The 26,527-nt window shown below is 27.2% G+C and overlaps 3 protein-coding genes and 1 long non-coding RNA gene across 4 annotated transcripts; 3 read left to right on the top strand and 1 right to left on the bottom strand.

Annotated features, from left to right (window-relative positions):
- Window positions 1-3,999: 3,999 nt before the first annotated feature.
- Window positions 4,000-5,305, bottom strand: LOC131173361 (uncharacterized). Its single transcript, XR_009143672.1, has 3 exons — window positions 5,065-5,305; window positions 4,829-4,986; window positions 4,000-4,380 (listed from the first exon to the last, which is right to left on the bottom strand). It is a non-coding gene; the product is annotated as an uncharacterized LOC131173361 (long non-coding RNA).
- A 4,989-nt stretch (window positions 5,306-10,294) lies between these two features.
- LOC110667615 (bifunctional riboflavin biosynthesis protein RIBA 1, chloroplastic) lies at window positions 10,295-16,143 on the top strand. The gene is made up of 7 exons (XM_058134776.1): window positions 10,295-10,546; window positions 11,350-11,749; window positions 11,861-12,082; window positions 12,761-13,083; window positions 13,413-13,542; window positions 14,586-14,882; window positions 15,582-16,143. The coding sequence occupies exons 1-7, from the start codon at window positions 10,482-10,484 to the stop codon at window positions 15,846-15,848; spliced, it is 1,704 nt and encodes a 567-aa protein (XP_057990759.1). The 5' UTR covers window positions 10,295-10,481; the 3' UTR covers window positions 15,849-16,143.
- Window positions 16,144-17,824: 1,681 nt separating this feature from the next.
- Window positions 17,825-18,451, top strand: LOC110667593 (classical arabinogalactan protein 9). The gene has a single exon (XM_021828484.2). The coding sequence runs from the start codon at window positions 17,910-17,912 to the stop codon at window positions 18,315-18,317; it is 408 nt and encodes a 135-aa protein (XP_021684176.2). The 5' UTR covers window positions 17,825-17,909; the 3' UTR covers window positions 18,318-18,451.
- Window positions 18,452-25,563: 7,112 nt separating this feature from the next.
- Window positions 25,564-25,956, top strand: LOC110667598 (classical arabinogalactan protein 1). The gene has a single exon (XM_021828492.2). The coding sequence runs from the start codon at window positions 25,564-25,566 to the stop codon at window positions 25,954-25,956; it is 393 nt and encodes a 130-aa protein (XP_021684184.2).
- The last annotated feature ends 571 nt before the right edge of the window (window positions 25,957-26,527 follow it).

Below are 26,527 nucleotides of genomic sequence, written 5' to 3' on the forward strand. Positions count from 1 at the left end.
CTATTAGGATTCAGTCGAATAGAGTATCCACAAAAATCTGACTCGTTATCATCTCTAATTTTAGACTAAAAATAATTAAAAACTTATAATATGCAAAACTATTTCTCAGTTTTTTATGTAATAAAATTAATTAGTAAAATAACTTTTTATTATAAATGTAATAAATCTCAAAATAGATATACATATTCAAATTCAAATTCTGATTACAATGGAGAAATCCTAAAACTTTCGTTATATAATATTGAGTTATTTTTATGATATTATTGTCTCACATTAATTTAAGATAAGGTGTTTAAGTTATATATATTAGGTAAATCTTTGTAATAGATTTAGATCAAATTTATTTTTTTAATATGATATCAAAACTTACCTTATTTTAGTTTGGGCCACTCACGAATATATTCGCAACGCAAGGACATTGTATTATTCTTGTTAGTTTAGGATAAAGTATTTAATTTATATATAAGACTTAGATAAATTTTTTTTAATTAATTTTTGATATAAAATTAGATTTGATACATTTTCTCAACACAAATAGAATATAAATAATGGGTTGGTATAATTATAGTAAAATAATATTTTTAAAATTAATTATGTTTAAAATTAAAGTTGAATATTTAACTTTTACATATTTAAGAAAAAAAAATTAAAAACGCTGTGTTAGTATTTATATTTTCTTTGGTTGTAAAGGAAATTTATAAAAATATTTTTTACTAGTTTCTAGTAATTAATAACTTTTTTTATATTAATATAATATTTTTCCTCGGTCCACATGGCATATACAGCCTCCTACCAATAATTTTCTAATTAATTTATTCAATCAAAATTAAATTATTTTTTAATAGCACCTCTTAATAAATTAAAATTTAATTATTAAAAAATGAGGTGTGGGTTCTCTGCTTCTCTCCAATGATTGATCGAGGGGCAAACATATACATTTATCCTTATTTATTTTTCTTTTGTATTGTCCTTTCGATATTTGACTAATTGTGTCTCTTTGAATTGAGACATTATATTGGATTCAATTATATTATATAAACATGCACTAAAGTTTTAAATTATAAAAAAATTCATCATAAGATAATTAGATGATAAGCAAAAACTTGATTTTTTTATTACATGAAAGGATGGAAAGTCGAATTTAAATCTTTTGGATTTAATATATACATATTTTTTAGAAAATATATTTTTAAATTATCAAAAAAAAAATTTACTGAAAATAAAGTTATTATTTTTCTTTCAATAAAATAGCAATAATTATTAAATTTATGTAGCATATATAATATACTTTAATAATTTTATTATTTTTACACGCTAGTCTCAATTTTATTTTTTATTTTCTAAATAGTTTACTTACTCATATATTATAATATTTACACCTGTATAAAAATCTTTTTATTTTTATTTATGTTTGAAGGGAGCAGCCTGTGTGTTATATCATATTATACTAAATAAATATTTGTATTATGATCTAAATTTAAATCTTAAAAAAAATAAAATAATTGAAATCTATCCCATCAAATTTAATTGGATTTAAAAAAATTTTTTAATATGAAAAAATTAAAGAAGCCATTGTAATTACTGCAAATACTAAGCCCACTAAAGGGTTAAGAATGGAGAGAGAGTTGTTGAGAATTGTTATAGAATGAGCATCTCGATTTAATATTTGTACCTATTTTTTATTATATTTATATTTTAAAATAATTATTAAAATGATATTTTATAATCATTATAATTTCTATATAATTATATTAAGTATATCTAAGTGAGTATATAATAAACTAAAGTGCAATGAGTGTAGAACTAAAAACAGACCCATCTATCAGTTAGATAGTTCTTCAGGATCTTATATCGATTGTAAACTAGGTGTGTGTGGATTTATAACGGTTAGTGTACCTTAATAATTGTACCTTAACAAAATTTTCATTATTTTACTAAAGAGCGTGTCTTTTCCTTAAATCTGTGTGTGGGTGTATTTATCTTTATAAAAAAAAAATAATTTTAGTTAATGAAGTCTAGGACCCGTTTCGTTAAGGGAAAATAAACCCAGGAATCATAATGGGAATGAAAGATTCCCCTTGTTATTGTTTGGTTAAGGTTTTTTCTATTCTCATTCCACTAAGTAAGGGAATGTGATTCCCTCAAATATGGAAATCAGGATTCCCTACTTTTGGGTCAGGAATCAAAACACAGGAAAGAAACTCACTGGCCTTTCAAAAATGCCGCTGCTGTCATTAGGTCGCTGATTGCTTCCTTTGCCTGGTAAGTTTGATTCTCTCTCCCTCCATCCACTTCTATTGCTAATCTTCCATGTCTGATTGAACTTTTGTTGGTTCATCTCACAAATCATGAAACCCACATGTTGTATGGTAAACTCTATCTCCTTTCCCTGATCCATGAAAATATTATAGCAAAATCATATATCATTCCTTAGGTTTCAACAAAACAAATCACATACCTACAAAATTTCATTGGGTTCCTTTCAATTCTCGTTATCATCTTAGCTTTCTTCTTTTTTTTTTTTAATTATTTTAGAGAAAATCATAGACCAAAAGGTTTTGACCTATGGAATAGAAAATTCCTTTGGGTGTTTTGGAGTTAATTGATTTCCTTTGATTTCTTTACTGTGATGCAATGAATATAACTGAATATGGATTTTGGGATGATATTTATGCTTCACTCATGATAAGGACTTCCTTGCTTCAGTCCAAAAAAAATTTAACTCTGCAATTCATGATTGGAATTGAACTAGTGGAATTTATCAAGGTAGTGGAATTTGTCATGGAGTAAAATAATATGTTGGACTTGGGCACATTCCTACCTGAGTTTTTTTTTTTTTTTTCTCTATATGTGATATTTGTGAAATTTAACCATACATACTTTTGTATATATTTTTTTATATTAAATTAATGTATATTACATATTTTTTAAAATTAATTTTATATAAATCCACTAACTTATATATTGCAGTGACTTAAGTAATAGGAAATGGCCCATTGGCCTAAGTTTAAATGCCATGGGTTATATAAATGGAATTATTAATTACTATATAAATCCATATTAATTACTATATAAATCCATATTGCTTGCTTAATTGTTAGATTTATTTGTTTTTTAATGACTTTTAAATTTTACTTGAAGTTGATTGCTTATTTGGTGAAATATGCACAGAAATGGCTCATTTTGGTATGTCACTACAAAGGAAGAGAAAAGTGCAACAACTCTATTTCATGATTATTATGATTTATATTGTTATAGTTACTTATATGAAGTGGTATTTTGTCACGACCCAACCTATGGGCCGGACCGGCACTAGGACCTGGGCCAGCCTAAAGCCCCCGAGGCCCGTAGTAAGCCCTAACTATTCATTTACCCAACTCTAAGGCCCATTTGGGCCCAATTTCAAGAAAACAAACGGACAGAGTCCGGCCATAAAATGGACTTACCAACGGGGAGTTTTCGACTCACCCGACCTGTAAACACAATATAGTCAATTGGGGAGCTCAGCTCACCCTCCATATACTCATCAACATAAAAATAAATGGGAGCTCAGCTCCCTCATCCAATCCATCAAACATGCATATCATTATACGTTTACAGGTCCAACATGATAATAATATTACAAACCATAATCAAATAAATACTTCTAATACATGCGAAAATTCTAGGAGTAATTAACATTACACAAATATTGATAAACAACCTGCGAAGTAGAAAAGCAGGTTAACCCAGAACAAAATATCCTCCTGTGGCCTGTAAAAATTTTTGAACAGGAGTGAGCGTTCGACTCAGAGAGTAAAATATCAATCTTAACTATAATCTCTATAACTATCTGAACTAATGCACCCTGTAGAGTGAAATGCAACATAAACAACATTTTCACATCATAACATCAAAAAGGTAATTTGGAGCACTCACGCACCCTGTAACATCAATCATAATATATGGGAGCTGATCCCCTATACAGCTCTCTTAAATCCAACTCGTGCCAGAAGAACTCAGCTCGGACTTCCACTTAAATACCAAATCGGGGTCCCAGCGAAGAACTCAAGCCGTGTCTACCCCGAAGGACCGGGTCCCAGCGAAGAACTCAAGCCGTGTCTACCCGTCCTATCCATAGTCCACACCACATCACACGCACGCCAACGCACGCACACTGCTCCAAATTACCGCAACAACATTCATGGCACTTTAACAGTTATCAATGCAACATAATTCGTGCCTAGAGTTTAACTAAATAAATATATGCATATAAGTGATGCATGGGCATGCTGAACATATAATAATATCGAAATTACAATTAAAATTAATATTTTACTCACAGACTTGACGATGGTCACTGAGGCGGCTGGGCGGAGGAAGAAGGCTGTCCCGGCTCACCTGACAATTATATTACAATTATTTAATACAATCTGACTCAATACAAACAAAGAAAAAGACCAATTACGTCCTAAGTCGTGTCGAAAATCCGGCAGAGTCTCCCCTATACCTAGGACCTACCCAACCTGCAAAAGGGTTCAAAACACACTTCTATACTCACAATCCATATATCCACAGTTCAATCATATCACACAGCCCCTCCTGGGCCCATCAAATCAGTCATCCATCACAATACGCAAAATTTCAATTTAGTCCTTATTATTGATCATTTTTGCAAAAACTGCCCAAACAAGCTCTAAAAATTATAAAACTTTGCCCGCGGTCCTTAGCAATATTACTAAGCTATTGCAAAAAGAATCGTAATTTTCCAAGCTACCACGAATATTTTATGGATTTTTAATCCTATTTAAGCACTAGAAAATTACGAAAAAGCAAGGTTCGGGTTTACCTTTGCCGATTCCGACTTCGGGAACGCGCTCGGGACGTCTGACAATGGGGGGCTAGCCAAAACCTTGGTCCAATTCGGAGACTTTTCCGGTAACGGGTCTGTCTGGCCCGAAATTTGCAGACCCGGTCAACTGTCGAATTTCCGCGAATTGAGGATACCTACACGAAGCCCATAACACGGGGGTTAGTACATAAATTTTTCAGAATTTTCTAAGCTCATTTAATGCTCGAAAATACACTGCGAAGTTTCGTGGGACCCACCGAAAAACGGTGTCGGAAAAATTCGAAATTTATGTCGTTGCGAAGCTCTCGACGAATGGAGCGTGCTGGTGGCCTCGGTTTCCTCGTGGGATTCACGGTTTTCGAGAAATCTAGCCCAAAAGTCGAAATGGGCTAAAATCTTCCCGAGCAAAAATCGGACAATTCGCTCGATGGATTTCGGCGTTCTTGGTGTCTATGGAAAGCTCTCGCCGAGTAGATAATTTTGGACACAAGACCCGGTCCAATCGGATCGGCGGATTTGGGAGAAGTCGAGCGGCGCGGCGTTTTCACGCGCTAAGCCATTGCTCGCGGCGCTACCGGTCAATGCTCGCCGCTGGCCGGCTGGGTCATGGCTAAGCGGAGAGGAGAGAGAAACGAGGAGAGAAGGGAGAGAGCCATCGCGCGCGGGAGAAGAAAAGGAAGAAGGAAAAGGGCCGGTCCGATTCGACCGGTCCGATCCATTCGGTCGATTCGGTTCGATTCAGATACAAAATTTTGAATTTTTACTCGCCTCGGACCAAAACGAGGTCCAAAAATTCTGAAAAAATTTCATAAAACTCAGAAAAATACGTAGACTCCAAATATATTTTTAGTTTTGCCACGTGGTCTTTAAATTAATTTTTAAAAATCCTCAAAGTTTATATTTTCGGAAAATCGAACCCGATTTTTAAAATCCGAAAAATCTCAAAAAAATTCCTAAAATTTAAATAAAATTAAAATACCAAAATACTCATAAATAATAAAATTTTGGGGTGTTACATATTTTATGTGTATGCATAGACCTAGACTAGAAAATAGAAAAATGATTGAAAAAATGAATAGATTAACTAATTTAAATGCCATAATTAGAGAGGGTGAATGTAAGAATGAAATCCGTATGAATAGGCATACTTTTTATGTTCTTTGTGAGATGCTAAGAGATATTAGAGGATTGAAACAAACTCGAAGTATGGAGCTGGAGGAGATAGTTATAATGTTTTTATACACATTAGCTCACCATAAAAAGAATAGAACAAATGCTAATTATTTTATTAGGAGTGGAGAAACTGTGAGTAGACAATTCAATCTTTGTCTTAAAGCTATCTTGAAATTGCATTATGAGTTACTGAAGAGACCCCCACCTATAACGGATAACTACACGGATGATAGGTGGAGATGTTTCAAGGTACATAAATATGTCTTAAGTCATTGAATGATCATCACAAGTCCTCGATCAACTTAATGATTTTTTTTTCAATTTAATCCTTTTTTTTTTTAGAATTGCTTAGGAGCATTAGATGGGACATATATTAGTGTGTCTATAAAATTTGATGAAAGACCAAAATATAGAAAAAGAAAGGGCAACCTTGCAATGAATGTTTTAGAAGTTTGTTCACCTAACATGTAATTTATTTACGCGTTACCTAGATGGGACGGTTCAACAAATGATGGTCGTGTCCTTCGAGATGCTATTTTTAGGCCAAATGGTTTAAAGGTACCTCAAGGTAAATATAATTAATAATAAAATATATAATTTCTTTAAAAATTTTAAATTTTAATTATATTGTATAATTTGACATCATTTTAAGGTTGCTGTTACTTGGAAGATGCTAGCTACACTAATTGAGAGGGATTTCTCACCCCTTATAGAGGGCAATGTTATCATCTTAATGAGTGGAGGGGTGAAAGGCAATCACAAACAGCAGATGAGTATTTCAACAAAAAAACACTCCAAAGCTAGAAATGTCATAGAGAGATGTTTTGGTTTACTTAAAGGACGATAGTCAATTCTTAGGAGTCCTTCATTCTATCCAATACGAACTCAAGGACGTATTGTTATGACATTTTGTTTATTACATAATTTAATAAGAAAGATTCATGCCAACAGATATGAAAGAGGAAATTCTTGATGATGAAGACAAAGAGGAAGAAATTATCAATGATGAAGTTGAGTTCATCAACACAATTCAAACATTTGACCATTGGACAAATTTTAGGAATTCCTTAGCCCAACAAATATTCAATAACTTTAGAGCTCATTCTATCAGACATTGAATTTATGATGAACCATTTTATTGTTATTTGATTATTGTAGCGTGTTATTTTAAAGAATTGAGGTTGGTATATCATTGTAATTGTGGTGTGTTATTTTTCTGGACTTGTGATAACTTTTCAATGTATTAATCAGAACTATTGTCATTTTACTATTGTCATTTTGCTAATATTTATCTAACATAAGTGCATATATGTATGTATATTTATTTTATCATTTTTTATATGATGGATTTTGTTGAAAGTAGCCAAGTTACTCATGGCAGAGGTAAGAACAAGAGAAAATGGACAAGTGAAGAGGATAATGCATTTGTAGAAGCATTACAGGAGGTGGCTACAGATCCAAAATGGAAGAAGAAAAATGGATGGAAGAATGGCTATCTACTTCGAGTTGAAGAGCCGATTAATACAAAACTACCTAATTGTGGTTTGAAGGCTAGTTCTCATATTAATTCTAGATGGAAAACCTTGAAAGCAAAATATAATGCAATAGCAGATATGTTGAACAACTCTGGATTTGGTTGGGATGAAACAAGGAAAATGATACAATACGAGAAGAATGTTTATGATGAATGGTGCAATGTATGATTAGTACATTATGAAAGAACTTTTTTATTTTTTATTTTTTCTAAATGTGGTATATCTGAAATTTAATCATATATACTTTTGTATTTGTTTTTTCATGTTAATAGAGCCATAATGAAGCCAAAGGATTATGGAATGTAGCATTTCATAGAGAGTTGGTGGGAAGGGACAAGGCAACTGGAAAAGGTGTTGAGACTTTTTATGATGCCATAGAGAACATGGAAAAAGAAATGACAGTTGACCTTGATAATAATGACTTGTTTGAAGATACGACCGGAAATCATTCAGTAAGTCAACCTACATCTCATTTTAACTCCAAAAGGCTAAAGCACCACAAAAATTTCAAAGAAAAAAAAACTAAAAGGTTCACATGATGATGACTTGCCTGCTAATTTTAACATTTTTATGGAACAAATGAATACATACTTGGGTGTCATTGCAAATGTGTGGGTAAATCAACATGCACTAGAGAAAGAAATAGCATATGAGAATAAAAAGGTGACTGAGCAAAAGAAAATGGTGCTGAATGAATTACTTGAAATTAAAGGTTTGACAGAAGCTAAAGTTATGAATGTAGCTGCTATTTTTAAAGCTGAGCAGTATAAGCATGAAGTATTTTATGAGCTCCCTACTAATTTAAGAAAGTAATTCATCATTAATCTTCTAAGTGTGCACACTTAAGAGATACTCCTACATAACAGGTGAAATCAAAGCATTTTATATTTTGTTAAATCACCATACTTAAAAGTTTATCAAGCTTTTTGTTATGGATATTGTGTCAAACTTTGGATAGTTTGTTAAACTTGTTATTGATATATTTTGTTAGACAATTATTATGATTTTTTTTTATTATATTAGAATGATAATATTAGTTTAGAATAATATTATTTAGCACTTATTTTATCTTATTTTATTTGAATAATGAGATTTAATCATTTAAATTAAATTATTATTTAAAAACTACAAAAAATTTTAAACAATTTTCATTTAAGTACAAAATAATTTTAATTCTGATTCTACATGCTTTTTATGTGTGAACCAAACAACTTAAGAAAGAATCCGATTTCAATTTTACAGTGAATCAAACATAAATAAAAATATACCATTTCATTTCTTATTTTGATTCAGATTCTAATATGCGAGCCAAATGAGCTATATTATAAATTAATATATTATAATTTAATATATTATAAATTAAATTTAAATACAGTTTCGAAGTATAAAATTCTTAAATGGGAAAAATGTCTAAATTGGTTCAAAGGTCTATAACAAAAAACTGCAAGGGATATCAATGAGGAAAGCTAGGAAAATGCATGGTTAGATTCAAAGAAAGGTTGTTGAAAATTCAGAAATTAACTATTGTGGCAGCTAGCTAGTGGGTGGGGCACAATTCCAACTTGTCTTTCTTAATTTAATTTTTAGCTACCATTTTCCTTTTGTCCTCTTCTTATTTCTTCACCTGCTGTTCACATACTTAGCTCACTCTTCTCATCCCATTGGCCAATGCCAATTACTCAAAATAATAATAAAATAAAGTTCTTATAGCCAGTTTTGTGTTAGGTACGAAGATGGCAATAGTAAAAATCACCTTATTTCAAATTAATTTTAATTAATATTTTTTAAATTAAATCTAATATAAATTCAATTGAAATTTATTATCAACATTTTAAATTTATTTTAAATTTAATTATTATTATCTAAAAATATCTTAATTCATTTAATTTTATATATTTTTATTTTTTTATTAATAATTTATATTTAAAAAATTTAATAATTTTATAAAATATTAAATTTTTATTTTATTTAAAATAAAAATATAAAATCTATAGATATTATTATAAAAAATATATTTTTTATATTTAATTAAATATTTATATAAACGAATTTGATCAATGGATACTAAATATTTAAATTTAATTTCGATTGGAACCCATTACAGATATTATTTTACAAATCTAAATCAATTCTGAACTTGATTATATATTACCAAACTCATTCTATTAGAATTCAATCAAATTTAATATTCATAAAAATTTAATCTATTGCGATCCTTACTCTAGTATAAAAAAGTGGATCATGTCCCTCCATCCATCCTTACTCTAGTATAAAAAAGTGGATCATGTCCCTCCATCATTTATTTTTCATGCTTTATTTGTTGATTCTCCTTTCAGATTTAATGAAATTTTAATTTAAAAAAATATTATATTTATATGGAATTTTTAATATTAATAATTAAATAAAATTAATTTCTATATTAGTTTATTATTATTTATTATTACCTTCAATTTTTTATTTTTTTATTATTTTCTATTTTAATTAAATAGAAAAATATTTTGGTGAATTATTAATATTCTTTTAATAAAAATAAGATTATCCAAATGAAAGGATTTAAAATAGGACAAGGGAATAATAAATTATTTTAGCACGATGTAATTGGGTAAAAGAATAATTAATAAAAGAAATTCTAAGATACCATATTGCCTTAAAAAACAATAAATGGACAGCCTGCAAAGTGTCTAAGTACACCTAATTTCTGAATATAAAAAATTCTTAATTAATGACGCAATATTACTACTTGGTGAGGTGCCACACACGTCACCCGCAGGTAACAATCTCCTCTTGCAAATTCGCCGCTGTTTCATTCTCTTTCCACCTTCAATTTTGCCTCTTCTTTCCCTCTCTGATACCTCTATAAATACACACATAAGAGACCCATTTCATCTTCAGATTCTAAAGAATCAGATTTGAGCTCTTCTTCCAGAGGCCTTGACCAAGAAATGGTTTCTATTAATGTCCCTTCCTGCCCCTCAACAACTGCTAGAACAGCTCTCCCTTGTACCCAGTGAGATTTATTTTATTCCCAGTTCTCTCTTTTGATTTTCTTTATTGAATTTCTAATATCTTAACATGTTAAATCCCATCTGGGTTTTCATCTTATTCGGTCTTCTTTAATTTTTTCAAAATTTTAAACTTAATTTGGCTTTTGCTTACTTTGCTTTTTTCCATTCATGTTTACTTTTTCTAGTCAATGGATTCTTTGTTTGATTCATTCGTTCTTTTATGAAAATGAATGGCTTTTTGTCATGAACTTTAGTTTTATTTCGCGTCAGTTGATCATTTTGTTTGATTAGTATCATATAGAAGGTGGGATTTTTGTTTACCCTTATTGTATTTTTATTAGATTTAACTTTTTCATAAAGTATTTTAGAAGAATAATTTGTAGAATGGATGTTAATGCGAGCATACTTGATATTGTGCTCAAGCATTGAGCTATCCCTGATCCCTCTATTTGGTTGGCAATGACTTCAAAAGAACAAAATTTTTTACCGCTTATTTCTATGAACAAACTGGAAAGTAATCAATCATCCAAGTAGATGGCTGCACTTATTTTACGACTCTATCGTTGATAATAGTTTTTTTTTTTTTTTTTTTGCAAATTTTATTTAGTTCATAAAAAAAAGATTGTGCATATATCTTAGATTGATGTTTTCTTGAGAAATTTGTATCATCGTAAACTGATTTAGGCTTGGTTGCATGAATTTTGTTCTACAACTACTACTAGGATGGTATTCCTTCTTATATGGTTCCTATCTTGTCATTTTAGACATAATAAAATGTTTATGCGACCCCTTACATTTTACGTAGGGCATGGAGAAACTTCAAATTGTTCAATGGATTACATGGAGTGAATTCATTTTCTGCAAATGGGAGCACATTGAACTCCACTTTCATCAGCATTGATGGTAGTAAATCCCCTTTCAGTACAAAGGCTATTGGCAAAATTCAAGCAGCAGTAGTATCTGATGAAGGTGACCTACTGTCCTATACCAATGGCAATATTGCTGCAGAAAAGAGGACTTTCATTGATAACAAACCAGTTGAAATTAAATTACAGCCTGACGCAATAGCATTTGGAACTCTTGGGGCAGATACTGGTCCTGTCCCCCATGGTTTTCCCATCCATAATGATGAGTTTGATTTGGATCGCCCCACAGAAGGTTTTTCCTCCATCCCTGAGGCCATTGAAGATATTCGTCAAGGAAAGGTATTTGTTTTTTCATGTGATAATATATGGTAGCATTTTCAGCAATTAATATTTGATCTTATTATCCCTTACTTTTCATTGTTGCATTGCTGATTCTGTTTTGCAATGCAGATGGTAGTGGTTGTAGATGACGAAGACAGAGAAAATGAAGGGGATGTTATCATGGCAGCAGAGTTGGCAACACCTGAAGCTATGGCTTTTATTGTGAAGCATGGTACTGGAATAGTTTGTGTAAGCATGGCCGGGGAATATCTTGACAGGTTGCAGCTCCCTTTGATGGTCACCCAAAATGAAAATGATGAAAAACTTCGTACTGCATTCACAGTGACAGTGGTATGTATCCTTTTCTTTTTTACTGGAGATTTTGAGTTCGAATATGTAATTTCTCTTGCCAGTATCATTTGGATTATTAGCATTTCATCAGCGATAACAAAGTTTATCATTTATCTATGGTAAATTCTAACTTTTGAAATTTAATTGTAATCATAATTGCACTTGACTAATGCATTTTCATAATAGTTTTAAGAAAATAAAATGTTTTTATCATAGACTATGTGAATTTCTGTTTATGATAAAACTTCTTCTTCTACTTCTTTTGATGCTACTTCTCAAATAATAAAGATTTAACAGAGTACAATACTCTACTGTAGCATCTGATTGCCTTTTTCAGCAGGTAGATGTTCTTTCTTTCTTTCAGAAAAACAAAAGGAAGTAACTTAATTTATCCAAAGAAAAGCATTAAAGTTTCTTTTTGGCCTCGTCAATTATTTTTAAAGCAAGAATAGAAATACTAAAAGCCATTAAAATTTAATGCCATAAAACAGTTATTTCGTAGTCTTCATCCCCCTGCAAAAGATAAATCCGCTACTGTTAGTTATGATATAAGCAGAGGTCCTTTGCTCTTAGTTTTTCCAGATATAAGCAGTTTTTGCATTCATTGTACGTATTAATCTACTTTTATACCATAGTAGTTCTGAGATTTGGATTTGTGCCTCTCAACGCCTTTTCTAGGATGCAAAACATGGTACAACCACAGGGGTTTCAGCTTGTGACAGGGCAACAACAGTGTTAGCTCTTGCATCCAGGGATTCAAAACCTGAAGACTTCAATCGGCCAGGCCATATTTTCCCATTGAGGTACAGAGATGGTGGTGTTTTGAAAAGAGCTGGACATACAGAAGCGTCTGTTGATCTTGCTGTTCTAGCTGGATTGGACCCTGTTGCAGCTCTGTGCGAGATTGTGGATGATGATGGCTCCATGGCTAGATTGCCAAAGCTTCGTCAATTTGCACAGCAGGAGAATTTAAAAATTATATCTATTGCTGATTTAATCAGGTAAAATATTTCCTGTTCTTTTAGGAGCTATACTTTCTATCATCAAAGGACTCTGCAGTTAATTAGTTTCACCAATGTCTGTTTTTTTCATCTGCTAGATATTTTAATAGAACAAAGCATTTTAATGTTGACAAGTTCTATTACCCCTTGAATTCTGTGTAATCCAACTACCATTTTGATTTTGCAACTGATATATTGTAAATTTACCAGCTCATTGATCCATGTAATCTTCTGCTTTATTGCATTTTTATATTCATCGTCATTAAGGTTATCGCTGGAAAACTTATAGTCATATTCTTATAGACAAATACATGGATCATAATTTACAGGTATAGGAGGAAGAGAGAGAAATTAGTTGATCGTTCTTCTGCTGCTCGGATACCAACAATGTGGGGTCCATTTACAGCCTACTGTTATAGATCAATATTAGATGGCATTGAACATATTGCAATGGTTAAGGTGAGAAATGCTTAGAATTTGATACTAAAGCTATTTCAAATTCTTTTGGGATCTTATCCAAAATTATGGTAGAATATAAGTCACTAGACTGCTCATGTTTTCAGTTTAAAATGATTTATAAGACCAGTAAGTCTGAAAAGAACACTGCTCCTATGAGTCACAAATGTCAGAAATAATCATTTACGATTAATGCCTAGTGGTCTTTCTTGTAAGGATATTTAGATATGGAACCTACCCTTGTGTTTTCATCTAGAAATCTGATTTATCCTCCTTTTTTTTTTTCATTTTTTAAACACTTGCTCAATTTTGGAGAAGATTCTTTATCCTCTTTATGCAATTATTGTCCTTTCTTCTCATAATAATTATTTTATTTGGTAATGAGCTCACCTTTGAATTAAGCTGGTCATTTGTTTTTGGAATTTGTTTGTTTGTGTGCAGAAAAGAGAATTTGTAATTTTCAGCCATCTCAACACACCACCACACACACAAACCACCCCACCCACACCACCACACACACAAACCACCCCCCCCCCCCCACCACTAACCCCCCCAAACCCCCCCCCCCCCCCCCCCCCCAACCCCCTCAAACCCCAACCCACAATAAATATATTTGGGGGGAGGTGGGATGGTAGTACTGATTATATTTCTACCTTTTCTTTATTCAAATTTATTTTTCTAAAAAAAGCATCCTATCCTAGGGCATTTTAGGAAAATGAATATCTTATTATTAGCATTCCACACAATCATATTGGCTGCATTCATTAACAACAAATATGAAATTGGACCAACTGTTATGATTAATTCAAAATATGGGATGGGATGGGATGGGATAGTAATTTCTAGACAGTGTGATCTTGACTTGTAAGAATTGAAATGTAATCTACCTTTAAAAACAGTGGGAATACCATTTTGTATTTTTCACTGAAAGAAATTAAGTGTTGTCTTGTTGTTGTACAATTCAAATGCAAACAGGCATCCATTCTTATTATATTCTGTTTAAATTGGAAGGTTCTTACTTGTGAGCAACTTTGTTGTCCAAACAGGGTGAGATTGGAGATGGGCAGGATATTCTTGTGAGGGTACATTCAGAGTGCCTCACAGGAGACATATTTGGTTCTGCCAGATGCGACTGTGGGAACCAGCTGGCACTTGCAATGCAGCAGATTGAGGCTGCTGGCAGGGGTGTGCTGATCTACCTCCGTGGGCATGAAGGAAGGGGCATTGGTTTGGGTCACAAGCTTCGTGCTTACAACCTACAGGATGCTGGGCGTGATACGGTGGAAGCAAATGAGGAGCTGGGACTGCCCGTCGATTCACGAGAATATGGCATTGGTGCCCAGGTAATTATAGATTATCTGCCTTTTGGTGTTACCTACACCACATAAAATGAAGCATAATTGTGCTTAACTAGTCTAGGAATTTGGAATGACTAGATTTTATACTTCTCTATAGCATTTACACTCATCAATAAGTAAAACCAAATTAATATCAAAAGGAAACTGTCTTTGTGCATCCTTAGGTTTAGCTGTTCATCCTGCAATCTTAATGGAACTATGAATCACAAGCTTCCAAAGTACGAAGTTACATATTTTAACAGAACAATAATCATTGGTCTAATTTGCTAGGCACTATGCTTAATCTTTGATTCAGCTGGATGAAATTCTGATGATATTTAGAAAGGTTAAATAAAAGGGTCCCCCTTGAAATAATTGTTCAGTTGTATTCATCCTTTGCTTGGTTGATGGAAAGACATACGAATATTGGAGCATGATGAGTTGATGACCACTGTTCCAACGAGGAGGCTTTAAAGAAAAAATTGTTCCTTTTTGTTCAGTAAACTTTGAGAACCACACATGGGTTTGGAATTTGCAGTTGGTTGAATGATAAAGACAGTTGTTTCAAGGGTTTCAAACCTGATGTTCTACATTCTATCATCATTTCCAGAGATTGGAGTGTTGGTTTTTTATAAGAAAAAAATGCACCTTCTGGGTCTTGAGGGAAATTTTATATGTTATTTTTTTTTTATACTTTCATTGCAGATGTTGCAGGATCTGGGCGTCCGAACGATGAAGTTGATGACAAACAACCCTGCAAAGTACATTGGGCTCAAGGGTTATGGTTTGACAGTTGTAGGTAGGGTTCCTCTACTAACCACCATCACAAAGGAAAACAAGAGGTATCTAGAGGCAAAACGTGCTAAAATGGGTCATATCTATGGCGTAGAATTCAATGGCCATTTGAGCAATCCTCTCAGTGGCAATGGTAAACCTAGCATTGAGACTGCTGCAGATGCTACTTCTAACTGATAAGCAAGCTGTGCTGGCTTTAGGCACCCATTGTTCACATATATGATTTAAGCTCTTTGACATTACAGAATGGCAAAATCATCAATTGGATTGTTTGTGGGGAAGAATTCAATTTCTTTAATCTCATACTCTAGTGAAAAAAATATGATTATACTAGCTCAGCCAAAAACAAGTTCTCCTGAAAGATTTGTTGGAGTGCGCTGCACTGAAGAGCCATTCAATTCATTTTCTTCTTAAAGGTGTAAACTAGACATGGAAGATCCCATTTATGCAATCCTTTATTGTTGATTTCCTATATTATTTTTTTTTTTTCTAGATTATGCCTCTGTAAAAGTGGATGCTAGTTCTTCATTGACAAACAATTAGTAATGAATAGCCATTTCAAACGAAAAAAAAAAAAAATTAAAGCTCAATAATATCTTTTACTTATGGGGGAATTTAATTTAGTTTGTTTTCAACTTTTTGTTTAATTTAATCCAAAAATTTTAATTTATACTCAATTCAATCCAAAAATCAAGAAATTGAGCTTCATAATTTATGAGTTTAAATTAAGAAATCAAGAAAATTTAATTTTAAAATTAAAAAAATTAAACTTCTTAATTTTTTATTTAAATAAAAAAATCAAGAAATTTAGTAAATAAATTTTAATTTTTGAATTAAATTAAACTTAAATTAAAAATTTAAAACTAATTTAGAATGAATTAAATAAGTACAGAAACTAAATTAAATAATTTACCAAAAACAATTATACATGATTAGAGGTTAATGGAACAAAATAATACACAATAATATGTGAATAGAATTGCTTTTTATATTGAATGGCTATTTCTAGATTTGATTCAAATTTAAATTTTGACTAGCATTTTATGGGATAATAAATTTTTTTATTTTTTATTAAAATTTTAAAATGTACACTAATTATTATATAAAATGATTTTTTAATTAATTTGACAAATGTAATGTGCAAGTGAAAAAATAACTATCTCATTATTTCTCTATTTTATTCTTCTATATACCATTCAATAACAATTAATTCTTATTGCCAAATTAATTAATTAAATCTCACTATATGAATTCTTTTTCATCTTTCAAATCGAAATTAATTTTATATTAATGTTTAAAAGTTATAATTTTTTTTACAATAATTCCTTCCTAATTATTTTAATTATCTCTTCTTTATCCTTCTTCTATTCACCAAATCATTTTCATTTACTCATTTTTTAGTTAAATTTAAAATTACTAGAGTCATATAATCATTAACTATTGATATTAGTAAACAACCTAAATTAATTTAATTATAATTCAATTCATAACGGCTATAAGTAAGAAGCTTATATTCTTTAACTATCGATAAATAATTTATCGGATAATACTAAATACAGTTATTATAAAATATATAAATTTTCAAATTAATACTCTTTTTACATAATTTAATTTTTTCCAACGTATTTTTATTTTATAATTTTTATTTATTAAATATTAATATAAAAAATTGAGATAAATAACATTTTTAGAAAATAAATAACAAATTAAATCATGGTTTAATTCAATAAAAAAATCCAGCTGGAGCTGAAAGAAGAAATTATCACGTAATTGCTAAAAATAATTAAACGCGTTTAACTCTTTCTGTTTTCTTGGAAAGTGAATCCCAGCCAGATCATTTTCCATTTTTTGACCGTTACACGCAAAGGGCATCTAAACGCTTCAGTTTGAAAATTCCCCTACACGTGTACGGATATAATTGTTTGACAACTGTGCCTTAGTGCTTAAGGACGCAACCTACCTACCCCACAAGTCTGGAAAAACCGTGTGTCGTTTTGCCTTACCTGGGTCCACTCATCATGAATCAAATCTCTCCCCACAATCTACGCCGTTGATATCCCTCAAATTTCGTGCCTTATAAAATTCGAAAAATCTAACGGCTCTTCTTTTGACCAAAACCTTTCACACCGAGACTCCTATATATAGGGTATCTCATCGCAATTTCTTATCACACTCAGCCTTTTCTCTTCATCTCTCTCTGTTCTCTGTTATTATCTATCTGCTTCAAAAGAAATTGCAATGGCTCGTTCAAGCTTTGCGTTCTTGATGCTAATGGCGGTGCTGTTGGGATCCTCACTGGCACAGTCACCAACATCCTCTCCTGTACCGTCTCCGACCAAATCGCCTGTGGCAACTCCACCACCAGCATCTTCGACGTCCCCAACCGTTAATCCACCAGTATCTGCCCCTTCTCCTTTGAAGACTCCACCAGCAAATGCACCATCTCCAGCTACTGCTGATTCACCTCCATCTCCTCCTCCTTCTTTGCCTTCTCCGGCTCCTGCTACAACTTCTGTCCCTCCTTCCTCAATCTCTGGCACGCCATCCGAAGCTCCTGCTCCAGCGGAAAACGGTGCCGGATTGAATAGAATTGCTATTGCCGGATCTCTGCTTGCTGGTGCATTCACTGCCGTTTTGGTGTTATAAAGTGAATTAGTACAGATGGATGATATTTGTTGGATTTTTTTTTTTATTAATGTGTTCGCTTAATTATTTTCATGTTCTTTATCAATTCTTTTGTATTATTCACCACAGTTGAGTAATATTTTATTTTTATTATATTTTCAGCTATTTTCCTTTTCATAAATTATTTTGTCCAGCTATATCCAGTCTGTTTATATATAAATATTAACAATAAAGTAAAAAGTGAACTTATATAACAACTCTAATAAATTTTTAAAATAAAAACTAAATTGAATTGAGTATTAACAATTATAGGTGACCCATAGAAATAAGATGATGATGAGGCAGAATTGTCTTGAAGACTTTCTTTGAAACGGTGGGAATGAGATTGTTTTAAAAGTAAAAATTATAATTCCAAAATTTATTTTTATTTAAAATTTAATTTAAGGTTTTATAATTTGAAAAGTGGTTTTTAAGATTATAATTAAGTTCAAACATAATCGATTATAATTAGTTTAAAATTAAAATTTAGAGCATGTTTGGAAAGGGAGGAAAGTAAGAGGAGGAAGAAAATGGGAGGAAAAAATAAATTTATTTATTGTTCTTTTGTTTGGATTAAGTAAAAAATAAAAGGGAAAGAAAAATATTGAAGGAAAAATAAAATTATTTTGTCTTTTTTTTTCTTTCTCTCTAAAATTAAGTTCAAACATATAAAAATACCCTTATACTTAATAGTTTTTTTTTTAATTTAAAAGTAAAGTTATAATTTTACTATTCATAAAATAATTTTTCCTCTAATATTTTTCTCTCAAAGAAAATAATTTTTATTTTTATTTTTTATTTTTTTATTTTTATTTTTTTTTCCTCTTTTATTTTCCTTTCCCCTTTCCAAATACAGTATTAGTTGTTATATTATTTTAAATATATTTTTTATTGTGAAATAATTTTCAAAAATTTTATTTAAAATATATAAATTTTTCCAAGTAATCCAAATGCCAGTTCACCTAAATTAGTGCGTACGTCTATTTTTTTATAAAAATAAATAAATAAATACCATTAAAAAAAAAGAAATAAATGCCAATTTACACGACCTTATTTAGCGCATAAAAACGAGGAGGAAGATGGATTTGCAATTGGATATTGTTGACCAAGAAGAAAACAAAAGAGAGAACAGTCCAAGAAACGTATCACTCGGGTTTCCACGAAGCAGGTTTCCACGTCAGTGGTCCCACCATAAAAGTTCCCGTTTGTCGACCGTTATAACTACAATATGGTTGTACTGTGGACGGCATCTGTTGTCTCCCAGGCAAATTCCAATCCGCGTGTACGACGGCGATCCCACAGAACACCACACAATGTTCATAAATAAAATAAAATATTTTAAAACAAATCCTGACCATTAGATTACAGTCGTGTTAAACAAGTTCTAGCTAATCCAACGGTGGAAAAACAACGTATTAACTACGAAATCTTTAAACGGACACACTCTATAAATACCTCTTCTTCCTCTGTTCCATCATCAAGCTGATTCGTGTGTTCAGTGCACAAGTTCTAGTGGGCAATTGATAAAAAAAAGTGTAATAAAAAAATGTAAAATATTAAAAAAGAGTGAGTTTGAAATTAATTATTAAAAAGGGATAAATTTTGTTGAGGTGGAGAAGGTGAGTGTGGGACGCTAATTATAATAGCGTTTTTAAGGTCCGGACGCTATTTTGAATAACGTCCGGATGAAAAAATTGAAAAAAGAGCTGGACGCTATTCAAAATAGCGTACAGCTCCAATTTAAAGGTTGGACGCTACTTATAGTAGCGTCCAACCTTTTTTTTTTTAATAATTTTATTTTATATTTTAAATAAAATATAAATATTATTTTAATAAATAAAATTATAATATGTAATATTGTATATTATAATATTTTTATTATAAATATTATTTTTTAATTTAAAATTAAATTAAAATTTAAATAAATAAAAAATTAAAATTAAAAAATAAATAATTAAAAAAATTTAAGAAAAGTTGGACGCTACTATAAGTAGCGTCCAACTTTTCTTTAAATTTTTAATTATTTTATTTTATATTTTAAATAAATTAAAAATATTCTTTTAATAAATAAAATTATAATAATTAATATTATATATTCTATAATATTTTTAATTATTTTATTTTATATTTTAAATAAATTAAAAAAATAAAAAATTATAATAAAAATATAAAATAAAATAATTAAAAAAAATTAAACTATAAGTTACGTCTAATTTTTTTTAAGCCTTTTTAATTATTTATTTTTTTAATTTTAATTTTATATTTTATTAAATTTAAATTTAAATTAAAAAAATAATATTGATAATAAAAATATTATAATATATAATATTATAATTTTATTTATTAAAATAATATTTATATTTTATTTAAAATATAAAATAAAATTATTAAAAATTTAAAGAAAAGTTGGACGCTACTTATAGTAGCGTCCAACTTTTCTTAAATTTTTTTAATTATTTATTTTTTTATTTTAATTTTTTATTTATTTAAATTTTAATTTAATTTTAAATTAAAAAAATAATATTAATAATAAAAATATTATAATATATGATATTATAATTTTATTTATTAAAATAATATTTATATTTTATTTAAAATATAAAATAAAATTATTAAAAATTTAAAGAAAAGTTGGACGCTACTTATAGTAGCGTCCAACTTTTCTTAAATTTTTTTAATTATTTATTTTTTAATTTTTATTTTTATTTATTTAAATTTTAATTTAATTTTAAATTAAAAAATAATATTCATAATAAAAATATTATAATATATAATATTATAATTTTATTTATTAAAATAATATTTATATTTTATTTAAAATATAAAATAAAATTATTAAAAATTTAAAGAAAAGTTGAACGCTGCTATAAGTAGCGTCCAACTTTTTTTAAATTTTTTTAATTATTTATTTTTTAATTTTAATTTTTTATTTATTTAAATTTTAATTTAATTTTAAATTAAAAAATAATATTCATAATAAAATATTATAATATATAATATTATAATTTTATTTATTAAAATAATATTTATATTTTATTTAAAATATAAAATAAAATTATTAAAAATTTAAAGAAAAGTTGGACGCTACTAGCGTCCAACTTTTCTTAAATTTTTTTAATTAATTATTTTTTTTATTTTAATTTTTTATTTATTTAAATTTTAATTTAATTTTAAATTAAAAAAATAATATTGATAATAAAAATATTATAATATATGATATTATAATTTTATTTATTAAAATAATATTTATATTTTATTTAAAATATAAAATAAAATTATTAAAAATTTAAAGAAAAGTTGGACGCTACTTATAGTAGCGTCCAACTTTTCTTAAATTTTTTTAATTATTTATTTTTTAATTTTAATTTTTTATTTATTTAAATTTTAATTTAATTTTAAATTAAAAAATAATATTCATAATAAAAATATTATAATATATAATATTATAATTTTATTTATTAAAATAATATTTATATTTTATTTAAAATATAAAATAAAATTATTAAAAATTTAAAGAAAAGTTGAACGCTACTATAAGTAGCGTCAACCTTTAAATTTTAATTATTTATTTTTTAATTTTAATTTTTTATTTATTTAAATTTTAATTTAATTTTAAATTAAAAAAATAATATTCATAATAAAATATTATAATATATAATATTATAATTTTATTTATTAAAATAATATTTATATTTTATTTAAAATATAAAATAAAATTATTAAAAATTTAAAGAAAAGTTGAACGCTACTATAAGTAGCGTCCAACTTTTTTTAAATTTTTTTAATTATTTATTTTTTAATTTTAATTTTTTATTTATTTAAATTTTAATTTAATTTTAAATTAAAAAAATAATATTCATAATAAAAATATTATAATATATAATATTATAATTTTATTTATTAAAATAATATTTATATTTTATTTAAAATATAAAATAAAATTATTAAAAATTTAAAGAAAAGTTGGACGCTACTTATAGTAGCGTCCAACTTTTCTTAAATTTTTTTAATTATTTATTTTTTAATTTTAATTTTTTTATTTATTTAAATTTTAATTTAATTTTAAATTAAAAAATAATATTTATAATAAAAATATTATAATATATAATATTATAATTTTATTTATTAAAATAATATTTATATTTTATTTAAAATATAAAATAAATAATTAAAAAAATTTAAAGAAAAATTGGACGCTACTTATAGTAGCGTCCAACTTTTTTTAAATTTTTTTAATTTTAATTTTTTATTTATTTAAATTTTAATTTAATTTTAAATTAAAAAATAATATTCATAATAAAAATATTATAATATATAATATTATAATTTTATTTATTAAAATAATATTTATATTTTATTTAAAATATAAAATAAAATTATTAAAAATTTAAAGAAAAGTTGGACGCTACTTATAGTAGCGTCCAACTTTTCTTAAATTTTTTTAATTATTTATTTTTTTATTTTAATTTTTTATTTATTTAAATTTTAATTTAATTTTAAATTAAAAAATAATATTCATAATAAAAATATTATAATATATAATATTATAATTTTATTTATTAAAATAATATTTATATTTTATTTAAAATATAAAATAAAATTATTAAAAAAAAAAAGGTTGAACGCTACTTATAGTAGCGTCCAACTTTTCTTAAATTTTTTTAATTATTTATTTTTTAATTTTAATTTTTTATTTATTTAAATTTTAATTTAATTTTAAATTAAAAAATAATATTCATAATAAAAATATTATAATATATAATATTATAATTTTATTTATTAAAATAATATTTATATTTTATTTAAAATATAAAATAAAATTATTAAAAATTTAAAGAAAAGTTGAACGCTACTATAAGTAGCGTCCAACTTTTTTTAAATTTTTTTAATTATTTATTTTTTAATTTTTATTTTTATTTATTTAAATTTTAATTTAATTTTAAATTAAAAAATAATATTCATAATAAAAATATTATAATATATAATATTATAATTTTATTTATTAAAATAATATTTATATTTTATTTAAAATATAAAATAAAATTATTAAAAATTTAAAGAAAAGTTGAACGCTACTATAAGTAGCGTCCAACTTTTTTTAAATTTTTTTAATTATTTATTTTTTAATTTTAATTTTTTATTTATTTAAATTTTAATTTAATTTTAAATTAAAAAAATAATATTCATAATAAAATATTATAATATATAATATTATAATTTTATTTATTAAAATAATATTTATATTTTATTTAAAATATAAAATAAAATTATTAAAAATTTAAAGAAAAGTTGAACGCTACTATAAGTAGCGTCGAACTTTTTTTAAATTTTTTTAATTATTTATTTTTTAATTTTAATTTTTTATTTATTTAAATTTTAATTTAATTTTAAATTAAAAAAATAATATTCATAATAAAAATATTATAATATATAATATTATAATTTTATTTATTAAAATAATATTTATATTTTATTTAAAATATAAAATAAAATTATTAAAAATTTAAAGAAAAGTTGGACGCTACTTATAGTAGCGTCCAACTTTTCTTAAATTTTTTTAATTAATTATTTTTTTTATTTTAATTTTTTATTTATTTAAATTTTAATTTAATTTTAAATTAAAAAAATAATATTTATAATAAAAATATTATAATATATAATATTATAATTTTATTTATTAAAATAATATTTATATTTTATTTAAAATATAAAATAAATAATTAAAAAAATTTAAAGAAAAATTGGACGCTACTTATAGTAGCGTCCAACTTTTTTTAAATTTTTTTAATTTTAATTTTTTATTTATTTAAATTTTAATTTAATTTTAAATTAAAAAATAATATTCATAATATTCATAATAAAAATATTATAATATATAATATTATAATTTTATTTATTAAAATAATATTTATATTTTATTTAAAATATAAAATAAAATTATTAAAAATTTAAAGAAAAGTTGAACGCTACTATAAGTAGCGTCCAACTTTTTTTAAATTTTTTTAATTATTTATTTTTTAATTTTAATTTTTTATTTATTTAAATTTTAATTTAATTTTAAATTAAAAAAATAATATTCATAATAAAAATATTATAATATATAATATTATAATTTTATTTATTAAAATAATATTTATATTTTATTTAAAATATAAAATAAAATTATTAAAAATTTAAAGAAAAGTTGGACGCTACTTATAGTAGCGTCCAACTAAAATATAAAATAAATAATTAAAAAAATTTAAAGAAAAGTTGGACGCTACTTATAGTAGCGTCCAACTTTTCTTAAAATTTTTTAATTATTTATTTTTTAATTTTAATTTTTTATTTATTTAAATTTTAATTTAATTTTAAATTAAAAAATAATATTCATAATAAAAATATTATAATATATAATATTATAATTTTATTTATTAAAATAATATTTATATTTTATTTAAAATATAAAATATAATTATTAAAAATTTAAAGAAAAGTTGGACGCTACTATAAGTAGCGTCCAACTTTTCTTAAATTTTTTTAATTATTTATTTTTTAATTTTAATTTTTTATTTATTTAAATTTTAATTTAATTTTAAATTAAAAAAATAATATTTATAATAAAAATATTATAATATATAATATTATAATTTTATTTATTAAAATAATATTTATATTTTATTTAAAATATAAAATAAAATTATTAAAAATTTAAAGAAAAGTTGGACGCTACTTATAGTAGCGTCCAACTTTTCTTAAATTTTTTTAATTATTTATTTTTTTTTATTTTAATTTTTTATTTATTTAAATTTTAATTTAATTTTAAATTAAAAAAATAATATTGATAATAAAAATATTATAATATATAATATTATAATTTTATTTATTAAAATAATATTTATATTTTATTTAAAATATAAAATAAAATTATTAAAAAAAAAAGGTTGGACGCTACTATAAGTAGCGTCCAACCTTTAAATTGGAGCTGGACGCTATTTTGAATAGCGTCCAGCTTTTTTTTTCAACTTTTTCACCCGGACGTTATTTTGAATAGCGACCGAACCTTAAAAACGCTATTATAATTAGCGTCTCGCACTCACCTTCACCTCAATAAAATTTACCCTTTTTTGATAATTAGTCTCAAACTCATCCTTTTTTATTATTTTACATTTTTTATTACACTTTTTTTATCAATTGCCCAGTTCTAGTCTCCGTAACTTTTGCGCGCCTTCATTTCATCTCTTTGAGAATGGCTCGCTCCAGCGCTGTTGCTTTAATGATAATGGCAATTTTCATGACCTCTGCGTTAGCTCAACCTCCTGCATCCTCACCGGCATCTTCTCCAGTGAAATCTCCGCAGTCATCGACTTCAAATCTGGAACCAGCCGCCGCTCCTCAGTCTCAGCCACCTGAAAAGAGTAGCACTCCTCCGAATCCTTCTTCTGCAGAATCTCCTCCTCCTCCTCGTCCTAGTACTCCAGAGTCTTCTCCTGCTCCAGTAACGTCTTCTCCTTCCCCCTCCGCAATCTCGGTGCCGCCGTCTGATGCTCCTTCACCGGCTGAAAACAGCGGCATTTCGAACAGATTTGCTATTTCTGGAACTGTGGCTGCTGCTCTCTTTGTTACCGTTTTGGTGATGTAGAGTTAGTTGACTCACGAGAGTTGGGTGCTTGTGTTCGACGAATGTCACTGGGCGTGTTTGTCCTTCGTCTTGCGTTGATAAAATATTTCCATATTGAAAATAAAAAAAGAATTTACATGATAAATTCCAATGGATTAACCATAAACTTATAAATTTGATAAAATAAACTTCGATTTGGTGTCTGAAATGTTACAGTACTTGATAGTTAAAATACAAAACCTAAGCTACCTTCAAGGTGTGAGATAAACTAGTGATTTTAGATTCGAACTCTCTGAATATGAAGTGCAAGAGAGAGCATTTTATCCTCTTCATGGGTCTGTTTAGTACGAATCTTAATTAATTGAATCAATAAATTTCGAATACCAAGTAATTTCCACTAAAAAAATACAAAACCTAAGTTCAAGGCCCAACAAGGAGTCCACCCAAAACCCAATAGCCCTACGCCTAAAAACAACTGAAACCCTAGGCTTGGTGGATCCAACTCGCTCAATGTGCACCCAACGCCAATGCAAAGAGGAGGGTTTGCAGCACCTACATCTCCTTCCGCCAGGGGCGACCATATTTAACAAGA

This window comes from Hevea brasiliensis, chromosome 14 (assembly GCF_030052815.1).
Source record: "Hevea brasiliensis isolate MT/VB/25A 57/8 chromosome 14, ASM3005281v1, whole genome shotgun sequence".
Taxonomy (NCBI): Eukaryota; Viridiplantae; Streptophyta; class Magnoliopsida; order Malpighiales; family Euphorbiaceae; genus Hevea; species Hevea brasiliensis.

Coding starts and splice junctions, on each gene's coding strand:
- LOC110667615 (XM_058134776.1), top strand. CDS start 10,482: ATGGTTTCTATTAATGTCCCTTCCTGCCCCTCAACAACTGCTAGAACA. Junction 11,750..11,860: donor AAGATATTCGTCAAGGAAAG/GTATTTGTTTTT, acceptor TTTGCAATGCAG/ATGGTAGTGGTTGTAGATGA. Junction 13,084..13,412: donor TCTATTGCTGATTTAATCAG/GTAAAATATTTC, acceptor CATAATTTACAG/GTATAGGAGGAAGAGAGAGA.
- LOC110667593 (XM_021828484.2), top strand. CDS start 17,910: ATGGCTCGTTCAAGCTTTGCGTTCTTGATGCTAATGGCGGTGCTGTTG.
- LOC110667598 (XM_021828492.2), top strand. CDS start 25,564: ATGGCTCGCTCCAGCGCTGTTGCTTTAATGATAATGGCAATTTTCATG.